This window comes from Oxyura jamaicensis, chromosome 1 (assembly GCF_011077185.1).
Source record: "Oxyura jamaicensis isolate SHBP4307 breed ruddy duck chromosome 1, BPBGC_Ojam_1.0, whole genome shotgun sequence".
NCBI lineage: Eukaryota > Metazoa > Chordata > Aves > Anseriformes > Anatidae > Oxyura > Oxyura jamaicensis.
The window spans coordinates 186,095,171-186,110,321 of NC_048893.1; the positions used below are offsets into that span (position 1 = coordinate 186,095,171).

The following is a 15,151-nucleotide window of genomic DNA, read 5'->3' on the forward strand; positions in this document are numbered from 1 at the left end:
CTTTAGTATTTTCAATGAACTTGATTTCTAATACTTTGAGTTTCTAAAGGCAGAAATAGTCTAAGGAGTCTCCTCATCTGTGGTGGACCAGCCAAATACGGGTACTTTGTGGGAGCAGATGTAACCTCTCTCTCTTGTACCTGCTGCTGCTGGTGGGAATTCAAACCCAGCAGTTCTGTGCAAATGCATGAAATTCAGAAAGTGCAGCTGGCTGGAACCGGGAGGTGAAATAGCGCAGCTGAGTTTCATTCCCAGGTGGATTGGAATGCTAAAGGAAAACAAACAGCTCCGATGGAGAAAAATAAATTAACAGATCTGTTTTACCTAGATTTAAGAATATGGATGACAACCAAATCTTACGAAAGAACATAATAGCACAGAGTAAGCAATTTTTATCTTGATACTGTTCCTTTAAGCCAGCCTGAACTTTGTTGGGAAAAGGTCTCAAGCCATTGAGCAATCTCTGGTTTGGGCAATCACGTTGCTATGCTTCATCGGTTAAGCACAGCAGTAATTCAGAAAATGAAGCCATGCTGCCTCTGTCGTATCATTTAAAATTTACTTCAGTTTTGCAGGTATTTGAAGATTGCAAAATGAACCACTTTACCCTGCAAGACTCTGCCAACACTGGAATCTGCTCTGAGTCTAATGGGTTTCTTCAGCTCCCCAGAGCCAGCAGCTCCCTCCCCCCCTACTCCATGCAATATATTCCAGTCAAGGACACTACTGAAATTCCGACAGTAATTTATATACAGTAACTGGCTGCCCTCAAATGAGACGCTAAACAATTTCCCTGCACCAGGCTGCATTTTTTCTCATGAAATATAGCACTCTATTTGCAGTCACTTAACATTCACCCCCTTCTCCTTCCAAACCAGCGTCAATTATAAGCTATTGGCAGTTTGCAAGAAGAACATAAAAAAAGGATGATAAACAATCTCAAATAAATACCTTAAATAGGACTGTCCATAAGTAACAATACTCGCAAAAATAGTCCCCATGGCTCAGAAAAGACTGTAAATATAACTCCCATACTAGAAAGAGAGTTATGCACAGACTTCTCTTTATACATGCTCTCGGTCCTGCTGAAGACAGAGGGACTGCTCATGTAATTAAAGATAACCGTGTATCTTAAGTGTTCGCAGGACCGATATTTCCCCTTCACACAACACAGAAACCTTTCCAGGCTGAGAAGAGAGCCTTTGCAATGAATCAGGCATGGAGCTCCTACTCTCAGTTCTGCAATAGGATTTCAAAGATTTTGAAGTTTTATTTCAGGACTGCAGGCTTCTTCCATGTTAATGATCTAACTAAATATATAGGTACAGAAGAGGTTATTTTCTTAACGTTCTTAATCTTTGTTAGTATTCCCTGGTTATTGCTAGTGTCCTGTCACACTGAGGGGGCCAAAGCCAGCCTTCTTACCTTCTTCCCAGCTACAAACATTGATATATTTTTATGGGGAGCTGTTTCTAGTCGACAATTGTCTTTGTTACAGACCACAGAGATATCTAAAATCAGAATATTCGGGCTTCCATGAAAAACAGGCTCGGATCCAGGCAGTTCCATCTGTAATGAGCTCAAATATGAGCTCTGCATCCAAAAATCCATTGCAGCTTGGGTCTGAATTTTTGATCCAGATGTGAATTCCCTGGCTGTCCTCCTCTGGCACCTCATAACCCTCTTGTCTCCTTATTGTTGATGTAAATAAATACATTAAAAATAAGCAATCCCCCCCCCCCCCCCCAAACAAGAGCCCACAGTCCTGAAGAAGAAATGCCCAAATAGGTGTTGGTAGACACGCTGTGCTTTGTGTATGTGTGGAATTAGTTCAGAATCAAAGGGATAATGGTAATAATAGATTCTCACTGCAAAATTATTTGATTTAAAAGAGTTTGGGGCATACAGCTTGTTGACAAACACCAGGCTGGCTCTCTTCATGCCTTTTCCCAACCACCTCCACAGGCTGAGGCGATGCCATTTTCCTCACACCTCGGTGACCCTCAAGCCCCTATGCCAGCTGGCCGGGCTCACTTCGCCATCACGGTCGGAATAACGCCACTCATTGAGACCACTTCAGGGTTTTATTTTGAGGCGGTTGGGGAAGAGCGGAGGAGAGGGGGAAGTATCCTGAGGCGGTTGAGGAGCACCCGTCGGGCGAAGGAGAGGGGGGAAGAAGATGGCGGAGTGGGGGGGGGGATACGACGACTTGTTTGTGAGGAGAGCGGCGAAGGGACGGGGGGATAGGAGGAGTTGTTTATGAGGTAAAAACGAGATTTTGGGGACAGGACCGAAGTCGCACACGGTGCTTATAAACACAACCCCCCCCCCCCCCCTCGGGGCGCCGTAACGGCCATTCCCGCCGCCAAGCGCCTCCCCCCGCTGGTATGTGGCGGGAGGGGTGCGATGACGCGGGCGGCGCGGTCACGTGCCGGGCGAGGAATGCTAACAATGCAGCGAATGTCCCGGCTGCGCCCCGCACTCGGCGCCCGGGCCGGCCGAGGGGGAAGATGGAGGAGAGCGCCCCGAGCCCTCGGGGACGCGGCGCCCGTCGCCGCCGAGCCGCTGCGTGACGGAGCCCGGAGGCGGCGCCGGGCACCCCGAGGAGGTGAGGTAGGGAGCGAAGGGTGACGGGTTTTTTAGCTTAACCCGGCTTCGGGTGCTTCCCCCCCCGCTTCTTTTTTTCCTTTTTTCCCCCCTTTTTCTGCTTGCGGTTCCCTGAGGAGAAAGTTGGCAGCGCCCTACCGAAAGGAGGCGGGAGGTGCCGCCGTCCCGTCTTAGGAAATATTGGGGGGTCACGGAGGCGGCTGCCGTGTCCCTCAGCCCCCCACCCCCGGGGCCAGCCCCGCCGCCTGCCCGACATTTTGTGCCCCCCCCCCGTTACAGGAGGCCTCTGTCCCGGGCCGGAGGTTTGTTTTTTGGAAGCTTTCTGCCCACGAAAACACCGGGGCTGGGGCTCCAAGAAGGGGTCTTGAAGTGTCCAGGCTGGGCTTGAGCTCCCCCGCCCCACCGCCGAAGCAGCGGGGCTCCGGCTGCTGCCCGCCAGCTGAAGGTCACCGCCAAAATCCAGCCCTTCGGCCTCTCCCCTGGGTTGAAGTGTGTCCCCTGCCCTTCCCAAGGCACTCACCCGAGTGACGCAAAAAAAGAAGGAAAAAAAACAAAACAAAAAACAAGTTGTGCGTAATGTCCAGGTCCTGCCGTGGGCTGGTTTGCTGGGGATGGGGACGGGGAGCTGCTTCCCCCAGCGCCGGGTTGGGACGGTGCTTAGGGCTTGCACAGAGTTACTTCTGGGTGGTTTTGTTAGACGATGAAGGAATGGTTTGGGGGGAGGTCTTCATTTCAGTTCTCCTTGCCGCTTACAGCATGTGTTTGCTTGTAAAGGTTTGTATCGTGGTGAAATTCCTGAACCCCCTTTCCTGGATCTGCATCAGACCTTCGCTGCAAAGTGGCCAGTGTATATTTCCACGAATTCACAAGCAAAAAAAAACCAATGCTATACCAGTAAATTGAGTGGGAGATGGCAGTTGTGCCAGTTTCTTAAAACTTTACTCCTTACTTCTGCAGGCATCCTCACCGCGGTGCCTGCAGAGTTACACACTCAGAAACAGCTCACCAGCCCAGGTTTCAGGACTTTGCTCCTGAAACACATCTGAGCTGTAGTTTCTTGCCAGTATCCCAGCCCTGCCGAGCCACCAGCGTATGCAGCCTGTTGGTGAGACTGCTTAGTGCTGCTGGGAGCACAGACCTCGGCGTATAAATTCAGTGTGGTTGGTTGCTGCGAGAGCAGCTATTGGTATTTCTCAAAAGGGGAGGAAAAAAAAGATCCCAGTTATTCAAAAATTGTTCTACTGTGATGTAATTAAAATGCTGTTACTCTTACTTGCAATATATTATCTTCAGAGTAATGGACGAGTTTCTAATCAGCATAGGATATGTAACGTTTTGGATAGGAAGCACCTTAGGAGTATCTAGTCAGAATGACTTGAAGCTCAAAAATAATTCTGAAAAGTATTTCTGGTGATGGCAAGAAGGCTCCTGATACATTCATGCTGCAGGCAAGGTGAGTTTCGGAAGGATTTGGAGTTAGCCAAATGCAGATGTACAGTCAAATACTTAAACGCTCTGCTTCTTTTAAAACATACAGCCCTTTTATTCACAGGAAGATTTTTAAAAGCAGATGTCTTCCTTTGTACATCATCTGTAAAACTTAATGTTCTTTTTTTTCTTGGCTTATCTTGCATATATAGTTTTACATTTTTTTAAAGAAACGTACACAAAAACTTCTGCAAAACATAAAGCACACTTACAGTTAGCTCCAGTACTTGCTGTTGCTATTCTCATTCGTGCTGTCTAAACAATCAGCATTTCTTTCTGGTTTAGCAGTATTGTGAACGTAAGCTGAAGAAGCTGCCAGCTGGCTTGACCTAGCATTATTAGACTCGAGCCTAGGCTAAAGGTCACTGAAGTTCTTTATGTGAAGCATGTGTGTAAGTGGGAAAGCAGTTCTTTGTCGAAAAAGGGTGGGGGGGGTCGTGAGCTCTTCCCGCACGTCCCAGGCCTGAGGATTGGCACGGGGTCTGAAAAGAGGAAGAACAACCCGGATTCCTAAACCCAGCCATATGGTGCCTGCTGCTGTCAGAAGAGGAAGGACAGTCATAGACCAGTTAATTGCTCTGTATCTTTTAAGTACTAGCTAGTTATAATGTAGTCCTAGAAGGCTGCAATACCATCTTTTTTTTTTTTTATCACGTTACTGAGGCTGTGTACTGTCTGTTGCTGAACTCTTAAGTAGACAAAATTCTGTCACTGTGATCCTTCAGTTGGTTTTATCTTCACTGAGAATAGTGAAAACTTGTTCTCTTCTTGACTAATAGCTGATTTGTTATAAAAATATCAAAATATAAATGTGACAAAGCTGTTCTTTCTTTAAAACAGGTCACAAACCCTGTCCCATGCAGATGTTTCTGTCACTTCTAGACCTGTATGAGTTACGGTTGCAGGCAATCCTTAGTGCTCAAGATCTTTAGTACCTGACAAGTAATTGCTAGATAACTCCAGTGTTAGCAAGAGCTTGAAGTGGGTGTTCCCATGTGTGCGCCCTTCCTCGTGTCTTCTCTGGCAGTTTGATCCTTCAGCTTTTGGTGTAGACCTCTGCCACTTTCAGCTAAGATGTGGTCCTGGACAGGGCTGCTATTAGGCTCTATGGAAACCTCCCAATGGAGCTGTGTGTGGCATATGTAGTTAAGAGCATAACGTGGACAGTACCTGAAGTGATTAGACGGGGGGCCTGCGTTTCAAAGTGGTGAACCACCATAAAGGAGTCCGGGGGCTGACCTCGCTGTTGCTTTTCCTTTTTTCAGTGCTTGGTTTTAGAGGAAAGCCTGACCCCATTTCAGCAGACCCTATGCTAATGAGTAAGTGATGATGAGCTTAATGTGTCCGGTGAATGTGTCCAGACCCTCGGCCTTCGTGATATTAAGCTGCTTGCTTGTCTGTGACAAGTGGTAAAAGTATGGAAATAAGCATTTTGTTGGGAATGTTGTAGCTAGCACAGGAATGGTTGTTGCAATGAATTGAGTTTGATTGTCAGTGTGTGAAAATAGTGGAAAATACTTTCTGAAGAAGCTCTTAGTGATGCCAAAAATGCAGTGATCAGAAGTGAAGCCCCCATCTCAAAGGGGGAAGGGGGGAACAGCAAGGGAGGTTTGTCAACTTCTGAGTGACCAATAACCTCCAGAGTTTTAACATCTGTGTCTGTGGTTTCAAAACAACTGAACAGAATTCCAGCCCTCTCAACAGAGCAGCTTGAGCAGCAGCACAGAGTCACTTTGCAAGTGCTATCAGCAGCAGCAGAAGTGAACTTGTAGAAGCAGCATCACTAGCACGTGACACTTCTGATGAACAATCTTCTTAATCCTCTTCTGAAATGCATCCTTGGTACCTGTGCCACTGTGTGATGATGCCACAAAGACTCAGTGAATAAAGGATTTTTTCTGTATCTTTGTGCTGCAGGGATATCACAAGCTACGCAGTAGCTCAGCTCTGCTGTGTGGTTGTGTAGCTGTCCTCTGCCACACATCAGAAGAGATGCGTGCAGCTGTATCTCAGCCTTGCCTTTTGTCTGTTTTAATCTTAACTGAGCAGGCTCTGCCATTCCTGCTGTTACTGAATAGCTCCTTCTCCCTGTCTTCCCTTTCTTCCCTATTAGGCACAGCTAAGGGAAATATCACAGTCACGCCCCCCTGCCCCCTTTTTATCCTCTCCTTCCAGTTCTGGGGAGAATTCTTACCTTCAGACTTCTCTAAGATATTCATGTGGAGTGGCAAAATATCTTGTCTTTCTGTTACTCACTTTGTTACTGAAATACTAGAAGTTGCTATGGTTGGAGTCATCAATATTTCCATTATAAATCTTTTTCATAAACTTCTGAAACTGAGCTCAGCTAGTGTAAAACAAACAAAATCTGAAGTGTGGGGGGGAAATGTTTCATGAGCATACTCTTCCCTAATTATGAAATCGGATAGGCTTGTCCGGGACTTGGTTATGCAATTGGGTGGGAATCTTGCCACAGTTAGGTAGTGTATGAAATTCCTAAACTTTGTAGTTTTTGTGGTTTTTATTTTCCTTTATTTTCAAAATAGAACTTTAAAGACAAATGCTTCTTTGATTATGTTGAGAAAGCCTTTTGAAATCCTATTCTTGAAAACAGATAAAGTGATAATAATTAAAGGGAATCCAGCTGTGACAGCTTAATAGGTTAAACTGATTCACTTTCACTTGATTAATTGTCATGCTGTCCCTTCAGAGGCGTTTACAATATCAAATTAATGGCATGTACTTTCTATTTTCTTTTGTTTCAGACACTGTCAGTCTGCAAAACGATGATTCCAAGGATTTTCGTTTTCTGTAGGAAACGTGAAGATCGTGAGCTGAAGTAAAACGTTGGCAGAAATCACTTGAGGATTTTGCCTTTTTTCTTTTTCTCTTTGAAGGATTATGTTTACAAGAAATTGATAACATCAAGGGACACTTTGTAGAACTAAAGTAACTAAAAAACTAAGAATAAAGCTGTATTTATGCTCAGAGAAAACTGGATTAACAATGAGGCCAAAGACTTTTCCTGCTACGACATACTCTGGAAACAGCAGACAAAGGTTACAAGAGATTCGGGAAGGTTTAAAGCAACCATCCAAATCTTCAGGGCAGGGGCTGCCTATTGGACCGGGCAGTGAAACTTCTCTGGACCCTAAGCTTTTAGTAGGGAAGGATGCTGCAAGGCAGCAGCAGATGAGACAGACACCCAAGTTTGGACCGTACCAGAAAGCTCTACGAGAAATCAGATATTCTTTGCTGCCATTTGCGAATGAGTCAGGCACTACAGCAGCTGTTGAAGTAAATCGGCAGATGCTTCAGGAGCTGGTGAATGCAGGTTGTGATCAGGTATGTACGAGTTTGGGGAGGGGGTATTGTCACCCTGGTCAAAACAAGGTTATACTTGGGGCTGAGGACAGGGTTTTGATGGTGGTTATCAGATTTGCTGGTTGACAAAATGTGCTGATGCTTCTGGCAGTAAGAGGTGAAGTTGGAGCTGAGAGGCATGCCTAACATGGGGGTAAATCCATGTTAAAGATGGCCATGGTGACCTATGGGATTTCTGACTTTTCGACTTGATCCATCATGTTTAACAGGGTAGCTTGTCTTTTTTTTTCTCCTCAGTGCTGTAACAAGTTCTAGCTACTAGTGTTAGGGTGGGATTTTGTCTAGCACATCTAAACTGTGTTCACTGTCAGGAGCAAATGGAAGAAATGACAGACACTATGTGGTCTTTGAAGAAGCTCACTTGCTGTTTGGAAGAAGCAGGTGGCTGGATGTTTTTTCTTCTCTGCTTCTGTCAAGGGCTGGTAGCCCTGTCTCGGAGAAGAGACTCAGTACAGAGATACCTGGTTTTACCATTCTGGGGTTGAGAACGTGTTCCAGCACCAAGTCAGAAACCATTCACCTGGTGCAGAACACGGGCTTTTTGGGTTAAGCTGCACATACCAGTACTTCCAGTTCTGGTAGTGACTTTCACCTCTGTCCAGGAACAGCTCGGCATTTCTCTTTGGAGAGAGAGAGTGTGCTGTTTCTGGTCCAGGTTCTGATTGTTGTAGAAATAACATTTTTCCCTCGTGACTGAATGGCAGCTGTTTGTTGAGCTGAAGTATTTCAGTTCAGTCCTAGACGTACACTGGAGAGATCTAAACCCAGCATGCTTTCAGTGGTATTTCCTTGATTTCAAAACTTCACCTTTGTTCATTCATGGCAGCGTCTGACTCGTAGGTCATATTCTGAGCCTGTGTAACAAGGCTAACGTCAGGCATTATTATAAACAGGCAGCGTTTCTTTGGAGCTACACAGACGTTGATTAGGGCTGCTTCTGTTCCAAAGAGTTTCTGCTATGGGAGATAATCAGAGCCAGAGTAGATTGCAGATCCAGTGACAACTGCTGCAGTACACCTAAACACTTCCTAGCCCCGTGAAGCAAGACGCTGTGGTGAATAATTCAGCTGGTGGAACTGAGGATTTTCTCTCATCTTAAGCATGCCCTGAAAGCAGTGCTTTTCAGAACTCTACCCTCTAGATTTCCCTAGCCGTTTGGGATGAGAACACTCCCTGTGCGTATGAGCCAAGGTTAAATGAGCACAGCTGGATTCTGGATTGGAAATGTACATTTGGTAGGTTACATGGACAAATCGTTCACAGTCAGAACAAGCTTGTTGGACTGAAATCTTGGAAAGCTCGTTGAGCACACTGCAGCACAGAGACGTCAGGCCAATATATAAAACAGAGACACCTGAGCACCTGCTAAAATCTTGCTATTAAGCATGGTGTAATGCGCTGTATGTGTAACATTTTTAATATATTTAGCTGTTTTGCCTTGAATAGTGCTAGAATGGTATTAAACGTTACAGAAAACAAGCACAGTTCTGATGTGGAGATTTCTGCCACCTTCTTAAATTTGGTTTTGCATTTTTGCATCTTTCCTCACTGTCTGATTCTTCCATCCTTGCCTTTAGCTTGCTTCCCTAGCTGTGACTTGTTGCTTGGAAATGGAGTTAGTGGGGCTATCCCTTAGGTGTATTTTGAGTTTGAGCCGAAGCATAAGCAGGATCATGTTTGGCTGGACTCCAGACAGGGATTCCAAAACTGGAGGCTGGTGGCTAAAAGCGCTCTGTTTCCTCCTGTGGGTCCAGGCCGCATGAAGCTTGGCTGTCTTGGAGGGCTGTGAATGAATGAATGGAGCTTCCTGAGCTGGTGTGAACGGGGTCTGGCCCTGGGGATGGCATGGGGTAGGGTGACAGGCTTGATTACTGCCTCTAGATTCTTCCTTTCCTCCTGGTGCCAGAACTGTTTTGAATTAGCTGCTGAGCTGTTTCAGAGCATGATGTGGAATAAATTCATCAGCCATCCCAAGCTCCCTCATCCTTGCTTGTGAACTGAAACTTGTAAATCCCTACTGCAGGGACATCTCTAGTCCAGCAGGCAGCCAACAGATCTCTGGCTGAACAAAGTAAAATTGCCCTCGGCTCCTTTGAGGATGGTTTTAGTTGCCTCTGGGCCAGCGGGTGCCGTGCCAGGACCTGCTTTTTTGTTGGGTTACTGGAAGGGTGGAGGAGAGCAGTAGCAAGGAGGGAGGAGTATAAACTATAGGGAATGGGGGAAATATACTTTGTTACTCTTAGGAGCCCTGTTCACCTGGCATACCTGATGTCTGCTTTCCAACAGCAGTCACTGGGGGTACTGCAAGAGATGCTCTCTCAGGTAACATGAAGGCAGGGTTTATAGGTCCCTGTTCCACCCAAGGACTCGGGGTTGTGCCTGTTGGGAGGGGAAGGTGCAGAGGGAGAAAGGATTAAGATCAATCTGAAATTGGCTTAATTAAAGAAAAAGGAAACATCGTAATGTTTTACTACTTTCCTCACTCTCTATGAAAGACTCACACAGACAGGAAATCAGTTACGGGCTGGCTGGTAAACTTAACAAGGATATAAAATGCAGGGTAATTCGCAAAGTAAATACAGAACTCTTGTGTCTTTCACTTACAGTCATCAGAGATGCACATGTGCAGACAGACTTTTAAACTGATTAGGGAGTCACAAGTGTCCTTTTAAATGTCCCTGTGCCTTCATGAAGCCTTATTTTCAGCCATTGTGTAGCTTATGACTTTGTGGTGACATCTGGCCCCAAAGACTTAACGGGGACTTGGCTGTTAACCTGAAAGGATCCTGGATTACACCCTTTCTTTTTTAATTACAAAGATACAAAATCGCACACGTAATTAGTCATAGCTGTTCTCAAATGGAGCAACTTGCCCGTTCTTTGCTGAAGTCATCTTTTCAACAGTAACTATTTTGCGAGTTTCAATCAAAAATAGTTAGCGTGGCACAAATTGTTTTGAAACTTGTAGAACATGACTGCAAAAGGCCCGACCTTATTTGTCTCAAAAGCACTGCTAATGCCCTGTTCTTTAGTAAATATGCTGTCAAGGCCAGGGAGTTACGATGCGGAGGCACTGGGAGCGCGGGGCATCCGTCCTGTGGGCTGCAGAACCGCTGCAGTCACCTGGGGCAGCTGGATGGGGCGTGGGGGTAACTGCAGCTGCTGCTGGGCGCTGGGTTTTCCTGATGAATAGATGCAATTGAGTGTGTGATCCGCGGCATTCCACCAACCTGAATGGGCTGCACTGTACTTACTGTACTTCCTCCGAGCACAAACAGCTGCTGACATTGTGATTTCGTGTGGGCTGTAGCAGTCCTAGATGAACGGAGGCACGTTACACACTTGTCTCTTCTTTTCCTCAAGCAAACCCTTTCTCTGAGCAGTAGTGGACTTGCTGGGTGAAGATCTCCAGGCAGCTATTTTTAACAAACAAGGATGTTTTAGGATTTTTCATAGGCTGCATATCTCCAGTAATGTGCAGCGTGCACTACACCCTGAATGACAGGGAGAGTGCTTTGCTTTTTCTAGAGGCTTTTTGAAATAACTCTAATAAAACGTACACTCCACCTGTGCCAGTATCAGCACATTCCTAAGGGGAAGATCTGTCCTTTGGGCACTAATTACAGGGCCTTTCAAGGAACTGGAATGGTGTTTGTGGCTACTGTAATGTATAAGAATATCAAGCTGACCATCTTGTTGTCTGTGTTACATTAAGTTCTTGGAATTCAGTTAGTAGAAGTATGTGTGCTTTTTTTTCTTCTTGCATTCCAGGATTCTTTAGGTCTCCTTATCAGGGATTGCATCCTTCTTGTTTAACCCATTTGGCAAGGATTCCACCTTGCTTTGTGAACTACACTTGACTTCAGGAAACTTTTGGGATGGGGAATGCAACATTTATCTCCATCTGAGCAAATATTTGTGCTTCTTTAAGTGAGGGAAATTCTCCTGTTGCAAACGAAGCTTTTCAGCAGAAAGCATTCTTGTTACGCATGTGGAATTGGTGTTCTGGTTTTTCTTTTCTATATGGGGTTTTATGTCCTGCATATCCTCACATAATCCATGTGGTATCCAGCAGCGTGTTACCGAGTAGTATGACTTGAGTCTTTTTATCCCAGTTCTGCTTGTAGTAAAGTATCTCATGCCATGTATTTTGCTAAAGAGGGCAAAGCTAGGAAAGGCAGTCTGCCTTCAAGGTGGAGGTCGGCAAATCTTGTAATTGCCCTGAGCAAATTGGGGGAATAAGTTCCTAACTTTAGCCTGTCCCATGGCAAAATTGTCTCCTGCTAGGTTGAACTTCACCTGTGTTGAGAGCTCTGCTTGCTCAGTTACATACCAGAACCTCCAGGATGAACATCTTAGTCATCTTCTGTGTGTTTTGGGTGCAGGTGGAGTTGTTAGTGAAAAATGACAGAAGAACGAGCTGGTAGAAGATTACCTGGATTATTTTGTGGGGCATATGTCAAAGGTGGCAATGGAGTCATCTCAAGGTATTTTGCAGGTCAGGAAGGAGTAAGTATTTTTGGGTTATGAGAAGAAAGGGGCCTCCAAATGAGGGCACTCTGCTGAATTCAAGGGGAGAATTTTATTTTAGCAGCTGAAGTAGATCTCATAATTCAGGCCAGTAGTCTCTTGTGTGCTCTTTTACTACCCTCATTTGAAGGTAAGTTCTTCCCTCTGTCTTCTCTTTGCTAGCTACATCAAGAACTCGTTTCATAACCTTCTTTAATTTTTCTATTTCTTTTTTTTTTCTCATTTCTGAGAAGTTGCTGTTATCTTGCACTATTCTTCCATCAAGGCCTGTAAGGGGATGTGCTTTCATATCCATTTGCCTGAAGTTGGCCACTTAAGTAATTTCAGCTTTTAACTGCTTCAGGGAAAAAAAGTGAGTCATGGCTTTCCAGGGGCTGAAAGTAAGAGGCAGGGATTGCTCTTGAGCTGATAACGGCTGACATCTCTCTCTCTTTTATACCATTTCTCTTGTCTCCAGCCTTTCCGTGCTGCTGTTACTTCTTGATGCTGCTGCCTTATTAAACTTACTTAAATCCTGTGTTACGAGGCAGTTCCTGCAATGTATTTAGGAAAGGTGCTCTTTCGATCTCTTCCGTGCAAGTGTGACTTAGTCCTGCAGAAGGGAGATCAAGAATTTTGTCTCTCCTCCTGAATTCTCATGGTGGAAGAAGTGTTCTTTAGCAGTAGTAGGTGATTGTTTCTTCTTGCAATGGAATGTAGTCTCTTGGCAGCTGGACGCTTACATGGCACTGAACAAGGCCACAGGAAATTTTAAATTCTGCCCTTTATTCTTGTTGGTCTCCTTTCTTCTTTGGCAAACAACACAATAAATTGGGACATCCTTGTAGAGCTGTTCAAAATGACAGAACAGGAATCAGATGCTAGATTTTCAACTGTAGGTCCATATGAATCTTGAGTTGTTATATTAAACTGAACTAATTCTTCCTGTCAGATGATAATTCTAGAAGCTCGGGGTAAGTAGAACAGTAAAGTTTTGTATAGCTGTAGCAGGGTACAGGGTTAGCTTGTATTTATGGAAATATAATTGCTAGGAAAAGGGCAAGCAATGAATCTTTTTAATAAAAAAGGAAATGGCTTCATCACTGTCAGTAAAAATTCCCCATAAGCATTACATTCAGTCTCTGAATAGAAAAGCCCTTGTGGCCAAAAGTAAAGGTTGCCACTAGTGTAACAGGAAGCTGCTATCACAATAGTATTAGGGTGTAACTGTTCCTTTCACAGGTTTTGTCACTCTCAGCTGAAATCTCCGCTGTTTTCAGTGTCTGAGAGTAACCGGTGTGATTTTATTCCAAGCCTGAAAAATAGCATCTCTGCACATACGTGTTTTAAAAAATAACAATGGAATGAAGCTTTTAAACTTGGAGAGAGATGGCAGTAGGAAGGCTGAATGCAAAGGCCTTAGCACGCTGCAGTCCTTACGTTAGAGGTAATCTAAGGTGTTCATTATGGAACTCATTTAATTCAAGCTCCCTCAACTAAATTATTTTTGTGATAGTTGCTAAACTAAATAAGTTTATTTTAAAGCTGCAAATTGAGCATCAGTGGAAAGCAAATAAAAGTCCCTGGCTACTTCTCGATGTGGTATACAGGTATGTGACAGTAGCATGGAGTATTTTTCTAAAGCATGGCTGAATATACATAGAGCAACTTAAAATTGCAGTTCTTCTCCTTGTCCTGTCCCCCCCCCCCCCCTTTTCTTTTTTTCTTTCTGGATTCAGAGGAAAAATATTTTCCAGACACTTTGAAGTTACTTGACCAGCAGAACTGAAACTAGGTTAACTCTTAGTTAAGGGGGCGTGGTGGTGAGCTCTGTGCCCTGCCTGCCTTCCCTCCACCCCATAACCCACCGTAAATCCAGCTGCAGCCCAAGTACTCTTTGTCCCTGGGGCGCTGGCTGTCTCTGTGACTTGCATGCACACATGATGGCAGCTGCTGTTTTTCTTATTTATTGGGTACACCCATTACGTATGCTCTGTACACATCAGCTGCTGATCACCAAAATACTGATGCTGCTGGAATATTTTGACTTGTCACTACTCAGCAGCTGAGGTGCCTTCCCTGATACCACCTTGCCTCTGCTGAGGTGGTTCTGTTGACAATGAAGTGGTGGAGTCACCGTCCCCAGGGGTGTTCAAGGGAAGGTTGGACCTGGCACCTAGGGCCATGGTTTAGTGAGTGACATTGGTGGTAGAGGGGGGTTGGACCAGGTGATCTTCGAGGTCTTGTCCAACCTTAATGAGCCTATGGTCGTGATGGGGTCACCCAGCTATGGCTGCAGTGCAGTAAAACTGATTTGTTGCAATGATGTCCTGCCATCCAGATTGTCTCGGGCAGCTTATCAGAAACTGTTGTTGTATACAAGTTGGTATGTAGAAATCAGATTTCACCCAAGGGATACATGTGTTCGTATATGTATTATGACAACTGCAGAGTCTGCAGGGTACCAGCTGTTAACAAAGAACTTAATCCACAGGATTTGTCACTGCTCTGAGTGTTTCTTTTTCAGTCTGAGTAAATAAGATACTGATGTCTGGGGCTGTGCGCTGCTTCCCTGCAGCGCAAGAAATGGACTGTCCCTGGTTAGAAACTTGTACTCTTCATTTTAACTGAATCCAAGCAATTAAAAATAGTTCCCCAGGAGGGAAAGGAAGAAGAACAGGAGAGGATATGAAAATCGTTTTTACTAAATTATTTCTAGGTCAATTACGTTTCAGAAGGCTGAAGCTGGAGAACACTGCGTATCAGTAACTTTGAGTCAGGTAACAGCTGTGGCAGGACAGCCTGTGGAAGTGCTGCCTTGCCTTTGGTTGTTACTGGTCTGTGTGCATATGTGAAACTGTTACTGCAACACACCATTCTCTGCGCATTTGGAGAAAAATGTATGCAACATGTGGAAGAGTATTGAAAATTAAATGTGGATTGCATAAATGACTGAGCATCTTGCAACTGTTATCCGTATCCTTCCTCCTTTTAAGGCATGGCTTGTAAATAAGTCATTTCATCAGAAACATGCAAAGATAGTGTAGTACTCCTTGTATATACAAAATGCTAGAGAGAAGGCTACTGGTGCTAGGTGACAATATGGTTAAGTTCCTGCCCTTCAAATAGATTGACTTTAGGACAAATAGCACTCTAAAATTAC

The 15,151-nt window shown here is 44.8% G+C and overlaps 1 protein-coding gene across 2 annotated transcripts in view; it reads left to right on the plus strand.

Annotated features, from left to right (window-relative positions):
* Positions 1-2,347: 2,347 nt before the first annotated feature.
* LATS2 (large tumor suppressor kinase 2) overlaps positions 2,348-15,151 on the plus strand; it is a 46,572-nt gene continuing 33,768 nt past the window's right edge. The window contains exons 1-2 of one of the 2 annotated variants that reach the window (XM_035326371.1): positions 2,348-2,613; positions 6,861-7,440. In XM_035326371.1, coding sequence (XP_035182262.1) covers positions 7,102-7,440 — 339 coding nt within the window. In that variant the 5' untranslated portion in view covers positions 2,348-2,613; positions 6,861-7,101. The remainder of the gene's footprint in view (positions 2,614-6,860; positions 7,441-15,151) is intronic. The other variant, XM_035326367.1, reaches the window with a different exon arrangement.